The sequence below is a fragment of the Catharus ustulatus genome, chromosome 25 (genome assembly GCF_009819885.2).
Source record: "Catharus ustulatus isolate bCatUst1 chromosome 25, bCatUst1.pri.v2, whole genome shotgun sequence".
Taxonomy (NCBI): domain Eukaryota; kingdom Metazoa; phylum Chordata; class Aves; order Passeriformes; family Turdidae; genus Catharus; species Catharus ustulatus.
In genome coordinates this window covers 3,952,733-3,974,425 of record NC_046245.1, presented here as the reverse complement: position 1 = coordinate 3,974,425, position 21,693 = coordinate 3,952,733, and the positions used below count along the sequence as shown (strand labels likewise).

General features: G+C 55.8%; 2 protein-coding genes across 2 annotated transcripts; both read right to left on the bottom strand.

Annotated features, from left to right (window-relative positions):
* Positions 1-578: 578 nt before the first annotated feature.
* On the bottom strand, positions 579-11,482 carry DEF6 (DEF6 guanine nucleotide exchange factor). The gene is made up of 11 exons (XM_033080113.2): positions 11,261-11,482; positions 7,431-7,571; positions 5,781-5,966; positions 4,181-4,408; positions 3,955-4,101; positions 3,706-3,814; positions 3,327-3,625; positions 2,757-2,923; positions 2,366-2,564; positions 1,890-1,980; positions 579-1,669 (listed from the first exon to the last, which is right to left on the bottom strand). Exons 1-11 carry the CDS (start codon positions 11,480-11,482, stop codon positions 1,458-1,460), a joined length of 2,001 nt encoding a protein of 666 aa, XP_032936004.2. The 3' UTR covers positions 579-1,457.
* Positions 11,483-12,189: 707 nt separating this feature from the next.
* On the bottom strand, positions 12,190-21,254 carry ZNF76 (zinc finger protein 76). Its single transcript, XM_033080368.1, has 15 exons — positions 21,202-21,254; positions 20,153-20,321; positions 18,878-18,958; positions 17,740-17,817; positions 17,372-17,574; positions 16,719-16,796; positions 16,240-16,359; positions 15,924-15,999; positions 15,494-15,619; positions 15,203-15,382; positions 14,753-14,986; positions 14,284-14,417; positions 13,397-13,549; positions 13,194-13,307; positions 12,190-12,895 (listed from the first exon to the last, which is right to left on the bottom strand). Exons 2-15 carry the CDS (start codon positions 20,223-20,225, stop codon positions 12,791-12,793), a joined length of 1,755 nt encoding a protein of 584 aa, XP_032936259.1. The 5' UTR covers positions 20,226-20,321; positions 21,202-21,254; the 3' UTR covers positions 12,190-12,790.
* Positions 21,255-21,693: the final 439 nt, after the last annotated feature.

Genomic DNA, 21,693 nt, shown 5'->3' with positions numbered 1-21,693 from the left:
CTGGGGGCGGGGCGTTCTGAGGGCGGGGCGTTCTGAGGGCGGCCCAAAATGGCGGCGGCGCTGGGACAGCGTGGTTGGCTCCGCGCCCGAGGAGCCCAAGCTGTGGCCGGACCCCCTTCGCTCCCAGCAATTCGCACCGCGGCCCCCTCGCGCCTCGATAGAAGACAATAGCCCAGCCTCAGGGCAGAGCTGGGAAGGGCTCACTCTGCCCAGAAAACCCGTGCAGAGTGGCGGGATCCTGTGTTCAAGTGGCCTGGCCAGGATGGTGCGGAGCAGGCAGGGACCCCGCAGGGCTCAGGGTCCCCTCGCTGGGTCGCAGCGCAGAGGGAAGGAAGGCGATGCCTTTGACCCGCGGCCCCGGCACTGGCCGTGCCCCCGCTGTGCGTCAGCAGGGCCGTGTGGGACTGGGCCAGGGCCTCCCCGCTCCCCGCACACTGAGCGCTTTGTCCCGGGGCCCTTCGGCCACGGTGGAAAAAAACCGACAGAGAGAAACACTGTGAGACCGGGGGCAGCAGTTTTCTGAGGCCTGGAAGGAACCAGATCATAATCTCCCTAACGAACTCAGTTCAGAGATGGAGTCAGTGCAGAGCTTGCTCCTGTTCTAGAGGCGACCCTGGCTCTGTGCCCCAGACTATAAACACCCCAAAGGCACAGGTGCCTGGGGCCGTGTCTATACAGAGGTGCTTGAAAAACTAACCCAAATGATGGTGTGTTATTGGGGCTTTTTTGTTCTGCTCTGTGCTCCTCTTGGCCCTCCACACACCAACCCAAAATCTGCTGGTGGGGCCTCTTTCCAGAGGTTGTGCCTGATTCCTTTCACACAGGGGGAATCCAAACCCCACGCTGCCAAGCAAAGAGGGCTGGTGCCTCCAGGGCTGCTAGTGTGTGGGGCAGGAGGTCTGTGGCCAGTGGCTCCAAAAGCTTTATTGGTCGTTAGTTTCTGCTAATTAAGTGACTCCAGTACTAACAACCACTGCCAGGGAACACAGTGGTAGCTGTAGTTAGGGACACCTGGTGTGGGGGTGACACGAAGGCTCCGCTTGGTCAGTCCAGGTGTCCTTAGCTGGTGGCAAGGCCCCTGCAGCACAGTGAGTGATGCAGAAGGGTTGTTGTAGAAACCAAGGGGGAACTGCAGCCCTGGGCCACAGGGTCCTGACCCATCAGCAGCTCTTTTTTAGTACAGGGTGTAAAACAGAGCACAAGGAGTTGAGTCCAGCAGTCCAGAGAACAAGGTCCCACTGCCCTCTCCCCAGCACTGGGCTGCCTGAGCCTCCTGGCACGTGGTGGCTGCAGCCCTTTGCTGATGGAAATGGGAGCACCTCTGCCTTATGCAGTCCCCTATAGGCTCTGTGCTGGTCCCCACTTCGGCTCCATCCAGAGGTTGCCTCACTGACCATCCACTTGGAGGGACAAGCTGAGCCCTGCCATTCCCATCTGGGCTCTGCCATCCTGGTGGGCTAATTGGTGGGCTCTGTGGCCATGGTGTCCACATCTGGAGATGGCAACACGCTGCTGTTCCCACCATTGCTCATGTTTTCCTTGCTGTTCTCCCTCGTGGGGTCACTGCCTTTATCCTCCATCCTCTGCTTGAGTTTGAGGGAAGAATCTCTCCGTGACAGAAGGGGCTGGTAGCCAGCGAAGGCTCCTCCACTTGAGTTTGTTCGCTTGTCTGCGGGTGAACAGAAAAAAGAATAGTGTACCTGGGGCCCAAACTGACTGTTCAGCTGAGAAAAAGGTTTGTGGAGTCCCTTCTTGCAGGAGGCATTGCACGAGTGTCCTTCCAGCCACCAGATACCCCCAAAAAGGGGAAGATGGGTGGGGGTGTGGGCTCAGCCCCAGCATGGCTGTGCTCAGGAGGTCCAGGGAAGGGTGCTCAGCTGGTCTCCTACCTCCTGGCCCGATGGGGTGCATCAGTCGGTTCATCTGGACGTTCCAGTGCTTGACGTTGGTGCTGGCCTGTCGCAGCTTCCGCTGGGCCGCCTGGCAGGGGATGGAGGAAAGGGGTGAGCAGTGCCCTACTGCCCCTGATCTGGGACTGTAGGCATGGGCTTCCCTTCCCTGAGTAAGCCTGGATTGGAGGTTCCCTCTGGGATGGAGGCCCAGTTCACCCTCCTCTAGACTTTCTGCTCTGCCTCCAAACCTCCCCCCTTCACACACTCCCACTGTCAACATCAGTTTGGACACCTGGGCTTTGTTCCCAGGGCAGGACACGCTTGTCCCGTCTCAGCCATTGCATCATGCTGTGTCTGCACAAGGCACAGCTCAGAAACCCCCAAGGCAATTCCAGCTTGGTCCTCCCCAGTATGGAAGTGACTCTGGGAGGGCTGGAAAGTCCCTTGAGAAGTGGCACAGACACGATGCTCACCATGACATCTTGGTCCACCCGCTGCCTGTTCACTCTCACTTCTTCCAGCTGCTTCTGTGCCTCTTCCAGACACTTGTTCTTGTTCTCCATCTCCAGCTTGAGGACTTGCTTCTCCCTCTGAGTTTTGATGATATATTCTTCTTGTTCCTCCTTCAGCTTCATCAGCTCTTTCAGCTTCTCCTCTTCCTCAGCCAGTAGCCTGGCAATGAAGAGCAAGAGGTGAGCATGTCCCCCTGCCACTTCTTCCCTGTCCCAGCCTGCATACTGGGAAGTCACCAGCACACCCCAGTACCCAGGAGCACTGAGCTGCCCTGGGGAGCACATCCCCATGCCCAGCTGCTGGCCTAGGAGGGGGGCTGCCCAAGGAGAGGGAGGGATGCCCTAGTCCTACCTGGCCTGTGCATATCTCACAGCCTCCTCGTCCTGCCGTGCTTTCACCTCCTGCTGCAGGGCCTCCTGGAGCCTCTCCTGCATGTCCTCCAGCTCCAGGATGCGCTTCCGCTGCCGCTCTGCCTCTGCCTCCTTCAGAACCATCTCTGCCTGCATGGAGGCACGAGCCTGCGGCGGGGACAGGAGCCATCAGTTGGCCAGGCCACCACCAGTGTCCCCAGAGCCCACTTAGGCCCACTGGGTGGAGTGTACCAGAGCAGGGGCAGCCCATGGTGACAGGTCCAAAACAAAGCTGTTTCTCTGTGTCATTTGGAGCCAGTGCTGGCAGTGAGGTCAGAAATGGGCTCCCTATCCAGCCTGGCACCAGCATTCACCTCTCACTGTCCCCCAGCTAGAGCCCTTGAGACAGGTTGTCCTCATCTCCTGCTCAAAGGGATCTCAGGCACAACAGAGCCCAGAGGTGATGGGTGGCAGCAGCACTGTACATCCAAACCCCTGGGCTGCCCCAGGCAAGGGAAGAGAAGGAAGCAGCCACCCCGTGGGCACCACAGCCCATGTGGGATGCACCCACCTGCTCAGCCTCCTGCAGCTGGATCTCCAGGGTCCTCTGCATCTCCTCGTGCTGCTGCCTCCGCCGCTGCTCCTCCTCCTGCAGCAGGATCTCTGCCTGCCTCTGGGCCTCCTTGAGCAGCTCCAGCTCCTGCAGCTTCCTCTCCTTTTCCTCCTGCAGCTGCTTGAGCCGTTGCATCTCCTCCTCCTTGGCCGCCTTGCGCTGCTCCCGCTGCTCCCGCTGCTCCCGTCGCTTCTGCTTCAGGTCCTTGTGCAGGGACTTCTTTCCCTCTGCCTGCAGCCTGATGGCTGTCTGGATGGCTGGAGAGGGAGAGCACGGTCAGTGGGGACATGCAGGGGCCATGGGGAAGCTGGGGGAGGGGCGTGGGGTGGGCACGGACCAAGTGTCCACTCCTGGCGCTGCCGGGTGTCAGAGGCGCTCATCTCGTAGGTGCGGGACGAGGTCTTCACACAGAACATGCACCTCTTCCCATCCCTGTCTGGCAACACCTGCAGGGAGAGGACACAGCACAGTGTTACCCCCTCTGGCTCTGCCATGCTCAAGGATGTGGAATTGTGTGTTCTTGGGTGTCCCTTCCAGGGGTCTGAAGGGGCTGCTGTCCCCAAGCTGAGCGTGGCCCTTGCTATACCTCCACACAGCAGTGCTTGTCCAACGCAATGCTCCCCTTCTTCTCCTTCCGTTCCTCACTCATGTAGTAGGACAGGACACTGGGCTTCAGCATGAACCACCGCTCTGACCAGTTCCTCCTCAGCTGCCCCCTTTTCCAGAGGTAGCCCTGCACCCAAGAGACATGGAGATCAAAATGGGCTGGGAGCAGAATGGAGCTTGTTCCCCAGAATATGTGAGCTCCTTGCCTGTTTGAGCACATCCTCGATGACCTCCTGGTACACCTCCTCCACGGCCATGCTGATGGCCTCCTGCTCAATGCCTCTCAGCAGCCGCCCTGAGTTCACCATGTCCAGGAACTGCCAGACCGTGAGCCCGCCCTGCCCCTGCGGCTCCTGGGACAGGTAATCTTCCAGCTCGCAGGAGTTCAGCTCCACGTTCATGGCTGTGCAGATCTTCTTCAGCAGGTATTCCACCTGTGGGGAGCAGGACACTCAGGGACAGGAAGAAGCCAGAGTTGTCCCCACCCCATCGACCCATTTTGCAGACCCCAAGGTCACATCTCTCTCCAGCCTGGAGATGCAGGACCCTGATCCCAGAGGGATCACCCTTTGTGATGGTTGAGCCATTCCAGGCAGCAGAATGGCTCAGGAGACTGGAACTGGGTTAGAGTTTGACCTCTACTGGGAGGTTTTTCCTTTTAACCCCAAGGCTGGGATGTTTTGACTGGTTTGTCTGCAGAGTATGAAAACTCTGTAGCAGTCAAGAGCCTGAGGGAGTACAGGCCAGCACTGTTAAACCCCATCTGGGACTGAAGTCTGAAAGCCACAGCGAGCTCAGCACCACTGCTTTCCAAAAATCACTGGGGAGGAGCAGGGGCACAGGTCACTATGGAGATGAGCATCATTTAAAAACTGAAAATAAAATGAGTCAAGGTGGTTGACGTGACGTGGGAAAGACTTATTCCAGCTCAAGTTTTGCTGCCAGCTCTCCTCTGCCCACAATCTGGGGACTGAGACTGGTGGGTGACTGCAGGGAGCCACGCAGGAAGGTGACACACAGCAGGGTCCCCGCACCCAGGTGGATTTTTTATGTCATTTAATTGTGAGAAGGGCAAGACTTGAAAGCAGTTGCTCAGGATGATTCAGTTTTTCATGGTCTGGGGAACAGGAAACATCTCTCCCAGGGCACAGGAAGTGCGGTTGCCCTCCTACGTCTGCGCAGCACGGTGCTTCTTGCCTTTTTTCTCCTCTTTTTATTTTTTTTTGATTTTGAGTTTTCTGCTGATCTCAGGAGGTTGATGGTGTAGAAGGCAACAGCAGCCATTTGCACTGCCAAGTTCCTTCTGCTGAGGCCACTCCTGCCTTTACACTTGTGCATTCTCCCCAGATCTGCCCCCCTTCTCATGGAGGTTTAATCTGACCCCAGAGAAAGGGAGAACCTTCCCCACTAAACGCTGTGGAATTTGGAGATTAGGAGATTACTGCTAGAGGCTTTTCTTTGGCTGGCACCTCACCCTTAACACCCTTCGTGCTGGGCAGGGGCTGAGCACTGGGTGGCAATGGCCATGGAGAGGGACAGCCAGGTCTGCTCTGCCACTGCCCTCTGGCAGGAGAGGCTGCAGCACTGTGGAGGGGTCTCCCCTCTGAACTCCCCCTCTTCTCCCTGGGCAGTGGGGGTGGCTGTGGGCACGCGAGGGGTGTCCAGGGCAGACAGCCCCCTTGTCCCATCCCCTAGAACACCACATCTTGCAGGATGCAGTGGGACATGCCAGGAAGAGATAGTGGGATGTGTCACCCACAAATGGGGCCCTGGGAGGTCAGGGATGGGAGGACAAGCAGGTCCTACCTCATCTGGCACCATGACAAGAGGGTATTTGTCTTCAGACAGAAAGTTGAAGAGACACCAGAGCTTGAAGGCATCCTTGTGGGATACAACACTGTTCCCATTCCGGTCAGGTTTGTAGTTCTTCTTTGCTGTCAGGGTCCAGCAGAGCTCATCGAAGTCTCCTTTGACAAAAGCGCCTTCCTCCACCTGCAGGCACAAGTGAGGGGGTGAGTGGGGAGCTGAAGAGCTACAGAGAGGAGTTCTGGGGGAGGAAGTGGTGGAAAGAAGAAACTCTCTCTCCTAAAATCTGTCCAGTGAGAAGCATGGGGTGATTGGCAGCACCAGCAGGAACCCTGGGGTGCAGCACAGGCAGGATGATGTGGAGCTCTCCAAGCCCACCTCCCCAGTGCCTCCAGGGTTTGGGATTTCTTGTTATCCCATTCAACCACAAAGAGGAACTGAGGAGTGAAGGAAGTGCTGGCCTGAGGGCAGCCAGCAGGAATGCGCCACCAGCCTTGTCCCTGCTGTTCAATTGTGTCCTGGCACTGGGAGCTGACCCAGGCAGCACATTTGCTGCAGGTGGGTGAACTGTGGTGGGGATCAGAGGAGCTCTGACTGCCCCTGGGTGCCCTGTCCCAGCTGTGTGAGCCATGAACTGCCAGCACAGGAGAATTGTGGCCTGTAGCAGCAAAGCTGGAGGAAAAACTTTGGGTGTAAAAGCTAAAAGCTTCTCTTACTATGAAAACCCACTTCCCTGTTTTCAGGCTGCCTTTGGGATTCTATTAGCCATGACGAAACCAGAAGAGGTGGGTTTAAATATCACCTTCCAAAGAACCATGTGGCAAGGAACCAACTGGAAGGATTTTGGCCACTCTGTGATGGGGAGATTGGGCTGGGGTGACCCTGGGCAGCTCCTGCTCTGGGCTGAGGGAGCTGGGGAAGGCTTTGCCCTTGCTTGCTGCAGACCAGATCCCTACAGCCAAGATTAGCATTGCTGGACCAGGCCAGGCAGCTGCTGACCAGCTCTGGGCAAGGCAAAGATGGGCACTGGGGGGGACTGGCAAAGAAACTGGCATTGGGACTGGCACAGGGACAAGAACACCAGGAGAGCCAGGGGAGTGAAGGGTTACTGCACCCAGCTCTGGTGCCTTTCTGTGAGCACACAGTGGAAGAAAGCTGTCAGTCATTCTTCCTCTCCTCACAAGCCTGAAGGAAACAGCACCCACAGACCAAGCTCTGGCTGTGCCAGACAAAGGTGTCTTTGAACTGCAGAAAAAAGGGAGAAAGCCCCTGCCCACCCCAGCTCTACTCCTGCTTGCACCTCATCTTCCTCCCTCTCCTCTTCGCCAAATGAGGTCAAATCTCAAATCTGAGCATGGCTAGAGAGGAAAAAATGGGCTGATTTCTCTCTCCGAGCCCTTTAGGAAATGTGGGCAGAAATGCTGCTCCATTCAGAACCATGATGTAAAGGGATGACTTCATCCTTGCCAGGAAGACACTGAGTATTAAACATTTCTCACCCGTTTTGGCATTCACCTGAGCAGTCCCCATCTCTCTGCACCCTTTCCACCCACCAAGACATGTGATTTCCAAGAGCTAAGGGGAGCTCCCAGGAACCTCAATGTCCTCACATGAGGAACAGAAGGTCTGGGGGATGACCAAAGAACTCACCTTGTCCAGGATGTACTTGTTGAGGTAGGGCATGTAGCCCTGGCTGGACACTGGCCCATCATCATCATCACGGAAATGTTCTTCCAGTGCCACGGGGTCGTGGGGGATGTGCAGCACCGTGTACAGGTTGTGAGACAGCACCTGGCCAAGCACAAGGGGTGGTGAGAAGCTGAACAACCTCCAGCCCTGCCCCAGTGCATCCCCCTCACAGGGGACTGTGCCCTGTATGGCATTCACCTCCCGGCAGCCACAGCATCGAGTCAAGCTTTGGGTTTGGCATAATTTCCAAATGTAAACCTTAGAGAATCATTTAGAAACAGGCAAAAATCGAGGATTTTTCCACATTAGTTTCTTTTCTTGGTACATGAGGAACTTCTTTCTTGAAAGGGCTGTTTCAAACCTCTCAGAGCAAACGGCACCCGCTCTGATCTAGAAAAGCTGATAAGCCACCCCAAGCTATGCATTTGGCACAACCACGGCCCAGCCTGGCAGCAGCCACTGTCTGCTGGGGGCACAGAAAGATGAAAACATGAAAATAGGAAAGACTGGTGAGAAACCAAGCAAAAGTTTTGTCTGGAATGGAAGCAGACAATGGAGATCTGGAGACACACCATCCCCAGAAATACTGAGCAAGACTCACCAACAGCCTGTTTTGTTCAAATCCCCCCACATAAAGCATGTTTACTTGTGCTCACAGATTTCCCATGTGCTGGAAAGCCTGGAGCAAGGCTGCCCATGAGCACCACCAGCATCTCTAGCTTGTGATGCTGAGCAGGTGGTGCTCTCCTCTCCTTTACATCCCAGAAGCAGGAGGTGATTAAACGAGTGTCCCACACTGAAATCTCCCCACTGCACCAGGATCTGCTGATGCAGCTTTCCGAGGGTTCAAGAGAGGGGCTGGAGGAGATGGAACAGCATCCCTGCTCCTCTGTGCAGGGCTGGAAATTTCCTCCCACAGGAGAGGAGCCGCCTGAGGCCATGATGGCTGCTGCAGCTGGAGACAGTTCTTGCTCGACCAGATTTTCATTCTCTTTTCCACCCTCTGGACCAATGGGATCAGCAGGACTCCACCCTGTGCTCACACAACAGGGCTGTAGCCCCGAGCACTGCTGCTAGGGCTGTGCCTTTTGGGGCTCAGTGCAGCCCCAGGGTCCACACAGCGGTGGAAGGGCCTGGGAATAACATGGACATCCTCCAGGATGGTAACAAATCCATCAGGATGAATTCAAAGTTTGGGAATTGTATCCCATTCTGTGTTTCCAATGTGGGCCCTCATCTCCATCCTCCTCCCAAAGCACCCCTAAAAAGCCCAGTCTCACTTGTGACCCCGGCCATGGGGGACACCCTGAGCCCCTCCTGTGTGACCCAAAGCCCTTTCTGCCGCAGGGCTGTCACTGACAAACAGGGAGGAAAGCCCTGGCCTGGTCAATGGTGATGTGACTGGAGACAGGAGAGGTGAGAAACTCTTGCAGGCTCTGAAACAGTGACAGGAGGAAGAGAAAAACAGCAGGGAAAGAGATGCTACGAAAGCAGATTGCTGGTGCAACCTTTCCCCCGTGGCATGCAGGGGATGGCTGGAGGGGCAGGGGTCTGCCTGACTCCTCCTGGTGCCCTGGATTCCTCTGAGCACCAGCCTTGTTTCTGCTCTCCACCCTCTCCCACCGCTGTCACACCCATCACCCATGAGCAGAGGTGCCCAAAAGCATCAGGGCAGTGCTCGGTATTTCCAGCCACACACTGAGGGACCACACCCCATCCCGCATCCACAGCCCTTCCAGCCCGGCCAGGGAGGGGGATGCAGTGGCACTGAGAGCACAAACGCTTCCCAAGAGCAGGGCTGGTGCTGTGCCTGTGCTGGAGCAAACCACCCGACCTCGCTGGGTGCGCAGCACCCGACCGCAAGCTGTCCTTCCTTCCTGTGCACACACACACACACACACACCTACTCTCACAGCGGCATCTGCACACAAGTGCCCCTGCGAGGAGCCCAACGGCTTCCTACAGCTGCACCTTCACGCTGGAAACCCTGACACGTTCGCTGCCTGGAGCTCCTGCTCTGCCAGGACACTTCCAGCCAGCTCTGGGGCTGGTTCTGTCCCCTAGCTGTGAACCCAGTGTCTCTCCCACCCCTGTTCCAGACCCTTCGTGCAGCAACACGCCCAGGTGAGGGAGCAGAGTACAGCCCGGCTCAGGGCTCAGCAGCCCTGCAGGAGTTTGGAGAGGGCTCGGTGGCTTTAACACTTTATTGCTCAGAGCTGCCTGACCCTGGATTCATTCCTCACTGAACCGTGGCTGGCCTGTGTAGGCTGGGGCAAACTCGAGTGTTTTTGGGGGTGGAAACAAGCTCTCCCTGGCCTGGAGACAGTGGGAAAGTCATCCAGAGCTGAGCTTTGCTGTTCAGTGACCTGCTGCCAACCCATGCCGTCACTGAAGGCGCGTGGGAGAACATCCCTCCCCTCTGAAGTGTCCCCCTGGGTAATGTCACTTCGGAGATGCCATGCCCAGCATCACCACAGCCCCTGCACCACGGTTTGCAGACCCTGCACGAACTGTCCACGAAACTGCTGTTAAAATCAGAGTCTCTGTGGCCTCAGCATCATCACTGGTGGTAAAGATTTCTCAAGACAGGGACTGCTGGTGCTTTTGGGTCCATCCCATGCCTGGGTCAGGCTCTGGACCCAGAGAGATACTGTGAAGGGAGAACAGCAGCCCCTCTCAGGGATTAGTAAACCGAATTAAGGTCTTGCCTACTTTAGGATTTTCCTTAATTCCTTCAGCTATTTCTACAGTTTTAGTAGGTAAGCGTGGCTCGCAGGGCACATGCCACGAGTTCTGGGGGGAAGCCGAAGGCTCTCAGCCGCAAAGGCTGAGCAGGAAGAATCTGCCTCCCGCTGCTTCTCCTCCAGATCTCTGCCAACAAAACTCTTAATTCTGGGGCAAAACACACCCCCCTCCCAAAGTCTAGCACCTTCCCTGCAGTCTATCCTGGGGAAGCCCTATAAAATACAGGGAATACAGGAAAAGGGGGTCTTTTTAGCAGTGGTTCAAAACTGGGCTCGCAGATTGGCGGCAACTGCCAAGTCCTGACGCAATACCTCCCTGTGCTCAGCATGTTTCTGCTCAGGTCTCTTCTCTCATCTCAGACCCTCGTACCAAGCAGCATTTCCAACCCCAGTGCCAGCCTAAGAACCAAAACGGACCAAAAAAACACATTCCCACCGTGTGCACAGGTTAAAAATCAGTTATTCCCAGAGCCAAGGGGCTCCCTGGTGGGTTCCAGCAACCCTGGCCCCGGGGCAGACAAAACAGTTTTCAAAGCTATGATGGGTTTGATGAAGGGCTGAGGGCATGAGCCCTCTGAAAGCTAAGTGGGGAGAGGGGAAAGCGGAGAGTTTTTTAAAGTGCTGTGTTATTTCTGGCCACTCCACTGAGGAGATTTTGTTAAAAACAACCTGTCCCTACCTCCCGACCCCACTGGTTCAGCAAGGAGGAACACAGGTGCTCCGGCAAGCAAGAAAATGTAAACAGAGTTTGGGTTCTTAGTTGGCCATAAAAAGCACAAGAAACTGATAACTAAAATTTAAATTTCTTATCATTTTCACCTAGAAAACACATTTCAGCATTAATTCCGCCCCCACCCCTTTTTTTAAAGGGAGATGCCGCCGAGCCTGAGAACTTCACCAGAACCAGCGTGGAGGCAACAACATCTTATCGACCTTAATACTGAACAATTTCTCCGTGGAAACCCGCGGGGATGCAGAGCAGCCCCGGACTCGCTCCGCCGCTCGCTGCCCACCCTCCCTCCGTGCGCCCGAGCTCCCGGGACTCACTTTGAGCTGCGATTTGGACACCTTGCCGCTCTTCTCCACGTCCAGGGCGGTGAAGGCGTACCAGATGGACTTGAGCAGCTCGGCTCGCAGGTCCATGGCTGGCGGCGGCGGCGGCGGCTGTGCCGAGCCCGCGGATCCGGTTCCTGGAGCCGCCCGGGCGGGCGGGCCGTGGGGCGGGAGCGCCGCCTGCTCGGGGCGCCCCGGGAACCCCCCGGGCCCCATCGCCGCTCCCCGAACGGCCGGGGCTCGCCGGCTCTCTGCCGAGCTCGGCCCACACAGCAAAAAGTCCGTCGTAATTAGCGTTTGTGGGAGAAAAATCCCCGCCCTGGCTCAAGCAGCAGCCTCCCCTCGCTGCCTTGGGAAGGGATCGGTCGCACCAGGCGAGCGGAGACAGCCTGTGGCATCCTCTGGGGTTGTGCCTGTTCCGTGCCCGCGGAAACATCTTTCTCTACAAACTCCTCTGGGATGTCCGAAAAACGACCCACGGTACTGCTGGCAGCCTGTGCCAGGCTCAGGTTTACAGCTGGACTTGAGGATCTCGAAGATCTTCTCCAGCTCTGTCCACTCAGCACCCGGAGCAGTGGAAGAGCTGAAGGCACTGTGGGGGCAGGAACCAGCCCAGGTCTCTCTCCCCAGCTCAGGAGAGGATGTAGGATGTGTTCACAGACACAGTTCCCCAAATCTAGGCTTGCAAGGGTCCCTGGAAGAGCCAAGGCCTGATGTGAGATTTCAGGGACACAGCCACTACAAGCCACACACTGAGGGCTCCGAGGGTACAGCTCACCCTGCTCCCACCCTCTGGGACAACTGCTGCTTTGGCAGGACATGTTCAATTCCACGAATCTCCTCAACGTCCTTAGCTCTTACAGCTGCTGAACACAACCCTCCACCCTTCCCTCTCAAGCTTCCACCAAAGAGAAGAGGGGTCCTTTTAAAAACAAAAATTTTACTTTTATTTCAACTCAACATTTACATCCAGGTCTAGCTCAGCTCCTGGCAAGTACTGGCTGCTCTGCTCCACAGCCAGTCTGCTATGGAAGCCTTGCTTGAGAAGGAAGTGTGACAAAGAGATGGGAGAACTGCTGTTGGAGCCATCCCAGTGCTGGCTCGAATGGCAGGAACAGGTCACCCTCCACACCGAGCTCAGGACAGCCTGGCCTTGCTCTGATGGGCCTTTATTGCTTCTGTGCATGTGCTGCCCTCTTGCCCCTGAGCTGGAGGGGTGGGAAAGGGGAGCTATTGGACCATTCCTAGAGGGAGAGGGCAGGAAATGCCCCTCAAAAGAGGGCTCAGAGCCCAGGAGCAGGCAGCAGTCCAGTGTATTTGCCCTCCCACCCTGGAGGGAAGAGACCTTCAGACAGGGTCACCCCAGCAGCCCCACGCTGCCCTGTCAGTGTCCCAGCTGGCACAGGGCACGTGCTGGCACTGGCTCAGATGCTGTCCCTGCCCTGTGCCCTGCCTGCAGCACCCACCACCCCTGCACATGGCAGGCTGGGGCTGCCACTCCCCTGCCCTGCTGCTCTGCTGGCCTCAGCTCCCCTTCTCAGGCAGGGCTGTGTCAGGTGGCACTGGCTCGTAGTGGATCACTGCTGTGGCCATGCTGAGGGCTTCCTCCAGGCTCCGCTGCTCCTCCACCTGGGGAGGGAAGGGGGAGAGACAGAGTGAGCACTGAACCCTCCAAAGGCAGCTCAGGGTGGCTCCCAGCAGGACAGAAGGGTGACACAGGTGGGTGACACAGAAGTGAAGCAGAAGGGCTGACAGGGCCGTGATGCAGAAGGGCTGTTTACAAAGGAGCATTCTGCAATCCCAGCAGGATGTCCCTGCTGTCCGCTGCACACACAGCATTTGGGAATTAAGGAGCAAGACCCCCAGGCAAACAGTGATGCAGCAGGGCCAGGGAGTGAAGGAGACAGTGGCAAGAGCCATGTGGTACCTGCACAGAAATGTGGGTGCCATGGGAGGTGGCCAGCAATGCCACCTGCTTGAGACAGAGCGGGGCGATGTCCGACTCCTCTGACACCACTGCCCCAGAAGTGACTATGGTCACCTGGAAGAAGTTCAATCAATCATGTTTTAAAAGAAAATGCAGTTCTTTTATAGCAGAGGAAGGAGGGGTGGTCCCAGCTTTGTCTGTACCTCCTGTGCCTCGGTGACATCAGTGCTGGCCACAGTCATGGTCCCAGCATCACCACCTGCCAGCTCTTCCTTGGGCACTGCGAGGACCCCGCTCTGTGTCACCATGCCGATGGCACTGCCCAGGGCCTGCAGCTCTTCCTGAGACAGACTGACCTGGGGATGACAGCAGATGCTCAGGGACTCTTAGGCAACTCCTGAGTTTAGCAATGCATTGGTCTGGGCAAGGAGGAAACAGCCTCTGCAAGACTCAAGGCATAGAGAACTCCAAGGACTTTGCCCAGGGCCATGGATTAAATTGATGGCAGAGAACTCAGAGCTTGGGTCTTAAGCCCTCTCCCTTCTACCACATCTCCCCTTCCCATTCAGCCTTTTGTCTCAAGCCTGGATGGGGACAGCTTTGTGCATTGTAGCAGCAGGAGCATCTCAGGCTAAGAGGAAACAGGTCACTGGTGGCAGCAGTTTCCTTTGTCCCGTGCCACAGAAGGAAGTTTTTTCCAGTCAGCACGGGGGCAGCTGGTGGAGGGAAGTACAAGAAAAGCACTGCCGTATACAAGTGATGACAAAACATCTCCAAATCCAGCCTGGGTCAGCAGAGCTGGGGAGCTGCAGGGAGCCAAGGGCTGCCAGTCATCACACAAACACCCAGAGACCCCACCAGCAAGGGGGGGCACCAGGACCAGAGATCCCCCAAACCAACACTGCAGCAGTGGGTGAGGCTGTAGGACAGAGCCCTCAGGGCAGGAAGAGCCCAGGAAGCTCCAAGGTCTGAAAAAAAAAAAATGCTGGAAAAAGGTCCTGCAAAGAACACCATGGCTGAGTAGAGGCAGAATCTCACTTCAGATAATAACTGCTGTCCCTGACATGCTGGAGGCTGTCCATGTCCATACCTGCTCTGTCCCATCCTGAGAGATAAGCGAGACTTGTGTAGGCACAGCATCTTCCTCTTCATCTTCCTCCATCTTTGACAGGAAAGCAATATGCTGACTCTTCAGTGGAGAGCCTCTGTCAGCAGCTGCAGCAGCTGGATCAGAGAAGGGCAAGAGCAGCATTATCAGAGTGTGAAAGCACATGCCTGGCCTCTAGACCTGCCTGTGGCCTCAAAGGCCAGCACAAAAGAGCACAAGGACCATGATGATACCAGCATAGTGATGACCTGGGAAAAGAAGGACCTTTACCCCTCCGTGTAGCACAAAATGGGCAGGGGCCTGTTCCCAACCTGTGACTTACAGCAAAGACCTTCCAACAGATCTGGATTTGATGGGGAGGCAGGAAGCCAGTGGGTCTGAGAGGGGCGTGGCTGCTCTTGCTGTCACCTCCCTCCCCTTTGCCACACCTTGATGGGGGAGTGGTGCTCACCCTCCAGCTGCTGCTGCTCGTAGAGGGCCTGCTCGCTCTCCTCGGTGGCCTCCAGCTCGCCGTGGCTGCTGCGCTTGTGCATGGCCAGCGTGGAGGTCTGGCGGTAGGTCTTGCCACAGCTGCTGCACGTGTAGGGCTTGCAGTGCGTGTGCACCACGTGGTGCTTGTACAGGCTGGAGTACTCTGTGAAACGCTTCCCACAGCCTGGCACGGTGCACAGGTACGGCTTCTCCCCTAGGGCAGAGGCCACAGAGCTCAGCTTCACCCTCCTCATGCTCTAGGGAGAGACTCCCCACTACAAATAGCTGGAGACAGACTGCTGGAACAATAATCAATCCAATAAAGCAATCCCCACTATTTCCTCCAACTCCCTGGCCACCCCTGCGACGGTTCAGCCTGGAAATGCCCATTCCAGCCCCACCAATCTCCCTCCTGCTGGCTCCCTCCTACCTGTGTGGATTCTCATGTGGTTCTTGTAGTTGGTGGCGCTGGTGAAGCCCCTGCCACAGCCAGGCTCTGCACACATGTAGGGCCGCTCGCCCGTGTGCGTCCGGATGTGAACCTTGCGGATGTTGGACGTGGTAAAGGAGCGGCCACAGCCCACAAAGGGGCACTTGAAGGGACGCTCACCTGCATGGGCAGAGTGATGTGGGTGAGACCTGGCACCACACAGCCACCTGGAGCACCCTGGGCCCTCTCACTGGGTTGCCCCCTGTGCAGTTCTTGCCCCGCGCTGCTCACCTGTGTGTGTGCGGATGTGTTTCTGCAGATCCCCGGAGGTTTTGAAGGCTTTGTTGCACAAGTCTTCTGGACACTTGTACGGTTTCTCACCTGTGTGTGTTCTCATGTGACTCTTCAGCCCATACCCTGTCCAGGACAGAGACCACAACTAATTTTGCAATGAGAAGGAAACACCATGACAAGCTGGGTACCACCCCTCAGTGGTGTACTTGAGTGTCTGTGCTGTGTCTAAAGATTGAAGGGGAAGAACACCACTTCCAACCTTGCTTCCACATTATCTGCCCACAACAAAGTCCCAGCAGGCTCCCATGCTGTGATTTCCTTGCTTTAGAGGCTCTGGATATTGTGCTCTACTACACCAGAGTTAGGACTGAAGCTCAGGTGTTGGGTTGGACAGAAAATGAAACCTGCTCTAAACAGAAACTGTTACCTGTAGCAAATGCTTTCCCACAGCTTGGGAAGACACAGGTGTATGGCCTGTCACCTGTGTGAGCACGTTCATGTACCTGGAAAAGAAAGAACAGGTCCCTAAAATGAGGTCCAAGGCAAGGAAGAAGGAAAACTGTGGAAAAATGCTGCTGGAGAAAATTTGAAGTTCTCTGTTGGATTTCACCTTGGCCAATTGGCATGTCTGGGTCTCTTGGGGAGCTCAGCATGTAACTCAGCTGCACACAATGGAGCATTCTGCTCTGGCAGTGTAACCTGGGACTGCTCTGGCCTGCACACTGCCACGTCACCTGCTTTACCTTGAGGTGGTGGGCAGTGGTGTAGAGGCGGCCACAGCCTTTGTACCCACAGCGGAAAGCTCTGCTGCCGACCTGCTGCCCCTTCCTCTGGCTTTGCACCTCCTCCTCCTCCTTCAAATCCTGCTGAGACAAGTACTGGAATCAATCCAGCAAGCCACCACAGCTTCACCAAGCCCACACAAATATTTCCCTCCTTGCCATACATATGCACTCCTGCAGTTATCCTCCAAAAACATGTTCCTACAAACCAGCTTGTACCCACATGGTGAGGCCCAGGTGACAGGACTCTAGAGGAACCTGCACTTCCCCCCTCCCACCTCCCAGCTCACTGGGGGTTCTCAGACATGAAACTCCCTTTCTCAGCTCATTTTAAATACATGCAGTTTAGTATTTGCTAAGTCGGCAGAGAAGCCACAACGCTTTTATAATTACTGGCAAAGAGGAGTTTGGCCTAATTCCAGTCACTGAAAAATTCAGACCTGGGAAGGGATGTTGCTGGAGTCCTCACTCTTTACATGGCAGGTGTCTGTCACTCCCTCCTCTTCCTCATCAGACCCCTGTGAGTGAAGAAGCACAGGCACTGTTTGTGCCTCCCTGCACAGTGTGGAGCAGGAAGGCAGTGACAGCCACAGTGCCACCCCACCCTTCCCCACAGAGCAGGGGCTGGGCCTGCCACAGCAGGAAGGTCTGTGACCAGCTCAGCACTGCCAGCACCCTCCTGGCAGCCCCTGCTCCACAGCACTATGGAGCTGTGAGAAAATGGCAGTACCTGAGATATTGAGGTGGGACACTGCAGTGACAGCACATCAGGATCTGAAGCTGTTTTGGTTTTGAGGCCTTTGTCACCATGGGGACAGTGGCCATGGCTTAGCCACTGCTGATAAACCAAAGGTTGTATCACACCTCTCCTCCCTTCCCAAACCTGAGCAGCAGGTTAAAGGTGGCAGGCCCAGCACTCCATGGGACCAAACAGCCCCGTTCTGTGTCCCCAAGTGCCAGGCACCCCTCAGCAGTGGCACTCACATGGAGCCCTGTCCAGCTGCTTCTCTCAAAGCTGGTGCTGCTGACAGATACACAAAAGCACTGCTGAAGGGAGGGCACAAACTCAGGCCAAGAGATGTTGTGCACTCACCTTCCTGTCATACTTCTGCAATGCATTCATGGTGTCCACATCAAAGCTATCGTTTTCCTCCTTCCCAGCCATGTCCTTGAGCCCAGTTTCTGTCTGCACTTCCAGGATGGTGCTGCCAGGTGCCAAGATGACAGGACGGTGGATGTAGGCAGTGGAGCCATCCTCTAGCTGCACAGCCTGGAATGTGCCAGGCTCATAACTCTCTGCAAGAGGAAACTATCAGGTAAAGAGCTGAAAAAAATTCAGCTGAAATAAAGCTCAGTGTGAGGCAAAAAAAGGAGAAGTGCTTCAGCTCCCCAGCCTTGGCAATCTGAGACATTTCAGCAGCTTCTCTCCAGCTGCCAGGGAAAAAGCAGGGAGTGCTTTACCTTTAGCTGTGCTGTGTATGAAGGCCATGCTGCCATCCTCCAGCAACACTGGCTGCCCATCTTCAAAAGCCACAGCCTCTAAAAGAAAATAAATACATCCACACTGCTTCCTGGAGGATTCAGGATGGGGAATACTGTGGCAGTTCAGGCTACTAGGCAGGAGAAGACACAGGGCTGCCTGCTTGCCCTGAAAGGCAACCACAGCTGTAGGTTTTAAGACACCATTTGAGCCCTGCTGATGTGAATGATGAGGTTTTCAAGGCTCCATGCACAGATTTGCCTCTTCCTTCACTCAAAGGAGTAATGCAGTGTCTCACCAGTTTCAAAATGCCAGATTACATGCCAGACAAGGATGGCTCTGGCACAGGGGTGTGTGAAGTAGAACACCAACATCCCATGGCAGGGAAAGCAGGGGTGAGAAGGAGAACCCCTCTCACTGTGCACGTGAAGGCAGGGAATAGGATGAAGAGGGGAAAGGGGCACAGCCAGCTATAAAATATCAATTTCAAAGCAACCTTTGGAGAACAGAAGAGGGAAGTGGCATACAAGGACCTTGGGAGCATCAAGGAAGGACTGCCTAAAGAACAGAGCTCTTTCTACCTGCCCTTTTGCATCTTAGCATGACCAAGAGTGACTCTGTGCCACTCTGGTGCCTGCCACATGAACTGGATTCTCAACACCTCCTATCTAATTTCAGAGGTGACATTGGCTGATGGGACAATAACCAAGGTGGCATTGTTCCCAACAATCCCCACATGACCTCCCCCACCAACACCTACTCCAGAAGTAATTTATTATCTCACAGTTCAGAGGAAATTCCTGCCCAACTGCTCCCACATAGCTCTGTGTGTGCTATGTGGCTGGCACCAACACAGCACACAGCTCACTGGACTTGTGGTATGAGAACAGGGAGAGCCCATAGGTGAAATGATACTTAGACATTTGTCTCCACCTCCACCAAACTCACCTTCTCATCAGATTCCTAAAAACTTTGCAGCCTCAAAACCACAAGAAAGAAAACCCCAACAAAAATCCTATGCTGGAACTGAGAGAGGAGCCCAAATGCTGGAGCACTGAGAGCTGCAGCCACATCTACAGTGTCCTTCCAAGCAGAAAGAGGGGAATGTGTGTTCCTCACCTTTCTGAACTGTCACCTGGTGGATATAAGCTGTGGTCCCATCTTCAAGTTCAATGACTTGCCCTTCAATCAGCTTTTCACCTGGAATAGTTAAAACATGCCATCAGCTGCTGAGCCCAGTCCCTCTATCCCACATGCTTCCCACAGTCCCACAAAAGAGAGAAATTGTCACTTCTAGGCTGTTATGGATCAGCTTTCCCCCACAGAGGCACTTCACTTCCCAAAAATGCTGGTACTGCCCTTTTCTGGACAGGACACACGACAAACACCCTCAGGCATCACTTGTTGAGGAGCTGCCCCTCACAGCTCCTCATGCCAAGGAGCAGAGGGAGCATACAGAGAAATTACACTTGTGTTGGAAGGAAAAATCAACTGGGTGTGCTGAGCAGCATCAGCAAGTGCCTGGAGATTTATGTACTACTTTGGCAGAGGATCAACTGTTAGGAAACAATTACAGCACCTAAAGGGGCCTAAAGTGCTGCCAGTGTTGGGCTGTAGAGACTGAACTCTGCCAAGCCTGACTCTGCACAGACTGTAACAGTGACTGCTACCCAATGATTTGATGCAGAATGGACATTGCTCCATCCCACTGAACGTGGAGGATCCAGGCTGGCTCACCTGGAGCACAAGATTTGAGAAGGGGGGTCACACAACCTGGTGGTTCCAAGACAGTCCAGCTCCACATGTGTAATACACTTGCAGGGAGTTTGCACAGAAAATAAAGCAGGAGAGCAACCCCCAGAACACGGAGCTGCACAACTCCTCCATCCTGTTCTGCAGGCTGGGAAACAGTGTGCTCCTGTTCCTGGGAGCAGAGAAAGGGGCACCTCACATACACCACAGTAAGGGCAGGTGTGGAATTTGGCACCTCTGAGTGAGAAAAGCACTGCTGTGAACCAAACCCTGTGCACACCACTGATGCAAAACCACCTACTCAACCCAGGGGAAGTTTTGGTGGAGCAGAGCCCTGCTCCAGCTCCCTATCCACAGCAACCCTGGAAAGAATGGGGCTCTTCTAGTCTGAACAGCACCTTTATTTTCTACAGCAACAGCTCTCCCATCTCCACAGCTTCTTTTCCAAACCAGAGCCATGTTTGATTTGTATTTTATTTCACATCAGACTTCAGTGCAAATCCAACAGTCACCAGCTGCCCGTGCAAAGTGGCCACGCACGTGTGGCAGCTCCCATGCCATGAGGGGCACTTTTGGTGAGTCTGACTTTAATTTCAGAGCCAGGAAGAGACTCTGAGCCCTGGCAGCCCGGGGCTCTGTTACCTCTGCCAGCCTGCTGCAGGTAGGCTGTGGTGCCGTCCCCAAGGGTCACTGCTGGCAGCCCCAGGCTCTCCATCCTGCCCCAACTCCCCACACATGGATCCTGCCTGGGAGCACTGGGGCCCAGAGCCAGGGGCCTGTGGGACACGGGGCCGTTGTCCTTGCTGCGAGCCTTAAGTAAAAAGAACAATTCCATTTAAATTTCTCCTCCTCCTTTAGTTTCTCCACTTTTGCACACTAGGAAATGATTGAAGGGCCTCAAATGACTTTCGAGGTTATGAAGGATTAAGATAGAGAATGCTGCATAATTCTCACACTAAAGACATGCAGGGATAACAATCTATTCCACAGCCAAACATGAAATAAAGCTTATCATGCCCGTGAACTGACAGACTTTTCTTAGAGACAGTACAAATGTCACATTCGAGCCCTTCCCATCCTCCAAATGATCTGCAGGGTTTATTTCCAAATACTTTAAATCCTGAACCTACAGGCTGAGCATGTCCTGGGCTGCAGGAGAAAGGAGCAGGGTGATAAGCCTTATCCCTGGAAGCATCCTCCTTCTCTCCTCCCTTCCCTGACTAATTCCCAGCCTTTCGAGGGACAGAGTTTAAGGCTCTAAGCAAATGATGCTAAAGCCTCCACACCCCCACAAAAACATTTTGTTAAAGAGACTCTCTGCTGATAAATTATCTCTCAAAGGAGCTACAGCGCGTTCTTCCATGAGCAGCCTCTGAGATAGGCATATATTTGATCTTTTGATTTCCAGGAACGAGGCAAACCGCCCCGTCCATCCCCGCCGCCGCTCGGGGCGGAGCCCGCTCGGTGCCGCCGCGCCCCGCGCTCCCCGCACCCGCCTGAGGCTCCCCCGGGGCTGCTGCGGCGGCCCTCGTACCGCTGCCCCCCCAAAGGACCGGGAAACCCCGGCATGGGCTGTGAGGGTAGGGCCCGGGGGTGGCGGGGACACGGCGGGCTCCCCCCGCGCGGTACCCGGGGGCTGAGGCGGCTCTCGGGTCCGGCCGCCATCGCCGCCCCCCATCCCCCACACCGACCTGAGCTACCCGCCGGGCCCGGGTCCGCCGCCGGCCCGACGTGCACCGCGCCCGGCCCCGCCCACCCCGCAACCCGCATAGCGGCGCCGCTCCCGCCCGCACGCGGCCGGCTCTACCTGCCATACAGGTTCCGGGGCCCGCCGGGCCGGGCCGAGCAGCGCGCGCCGCCGGGTGGCCAATGAGCGGCGGCGCAGGCGGCGGCGCATGCGCGATGCCAATACTGACGCCACAATGGGCCCCTTCCCTGGCCCTGCCCGGCCGGGGCTGCCGGCGGTACCTGCCCCGTGTCAGGGGTGGGCAGCGCTGCCGCCCGCGCCCTGCCGGTCCCGGCGGCTCCTCACGCGCCCCCTCTCCTTCCCGGGGGCTGTGGAGGCCAGCCCAGGGTTCCTGCGATACGCTGTGAAGCGATGCAGAAACTCATGTCTCAGTGGTCCAGCACAGGGGGCAAAGAGATCTCGGGTGTTTATTTAACAAGGAAGGAGATGCGGACGG

What these genes read in the sequence shown, in the direction of transcription:
- ZNF76 (XM_033080368.1), bottom strand. Translation starts at nt 20,225, where the DNA reads ATGGAGAGCCTGGGGCTGCCAGCAGTGACCCTTGGGGACGGCACCACA. An exon ending in CCTGCAGCAGGCTGGCAGAG is followed by an intron (nt 18,959 to 20,152) that starts GTAACAGAGCCC and finishes TAACTATTCCAG; the next exon opens with GTGAAAAGCTGATTGAAGGG. An exon ending in CTCAGGATGGGACAGAGCAG is followed by an intron (nt 13,550 to 14,283) that starts GTATGGACATGG and finishes TGTCATCCCCAG; the next exon opens with GTCAGTCTGTCTCAGGAAGA.
- DEF6 (XM_033080113.2), bottom strand. Translation starts at nt 11,482, where the DNA reads ATGGGGCCCGGGGGGTTCCCGGGGCGCCCCGAGCAGGCGGCGCTCCCG. An exon ending in ACAAGTACATCCTGGACAAG is followed by an intron (nt 5,967 to 7,430) that starts GTGAGTTCTTTG and finishes TTGTGCCTGCAG; the next exon opens with GTGGAGGAAGGCGCTTTTGT. An exon ending in GTGAGATATGCACAGGCCAG is followed by an intron (nt 2,565 to 2,756) that starts GTAGGACTAGGG and finishes CTTCATTGCCAG; the next exon opens with GCTACTGGCTGAGGAAGAGG.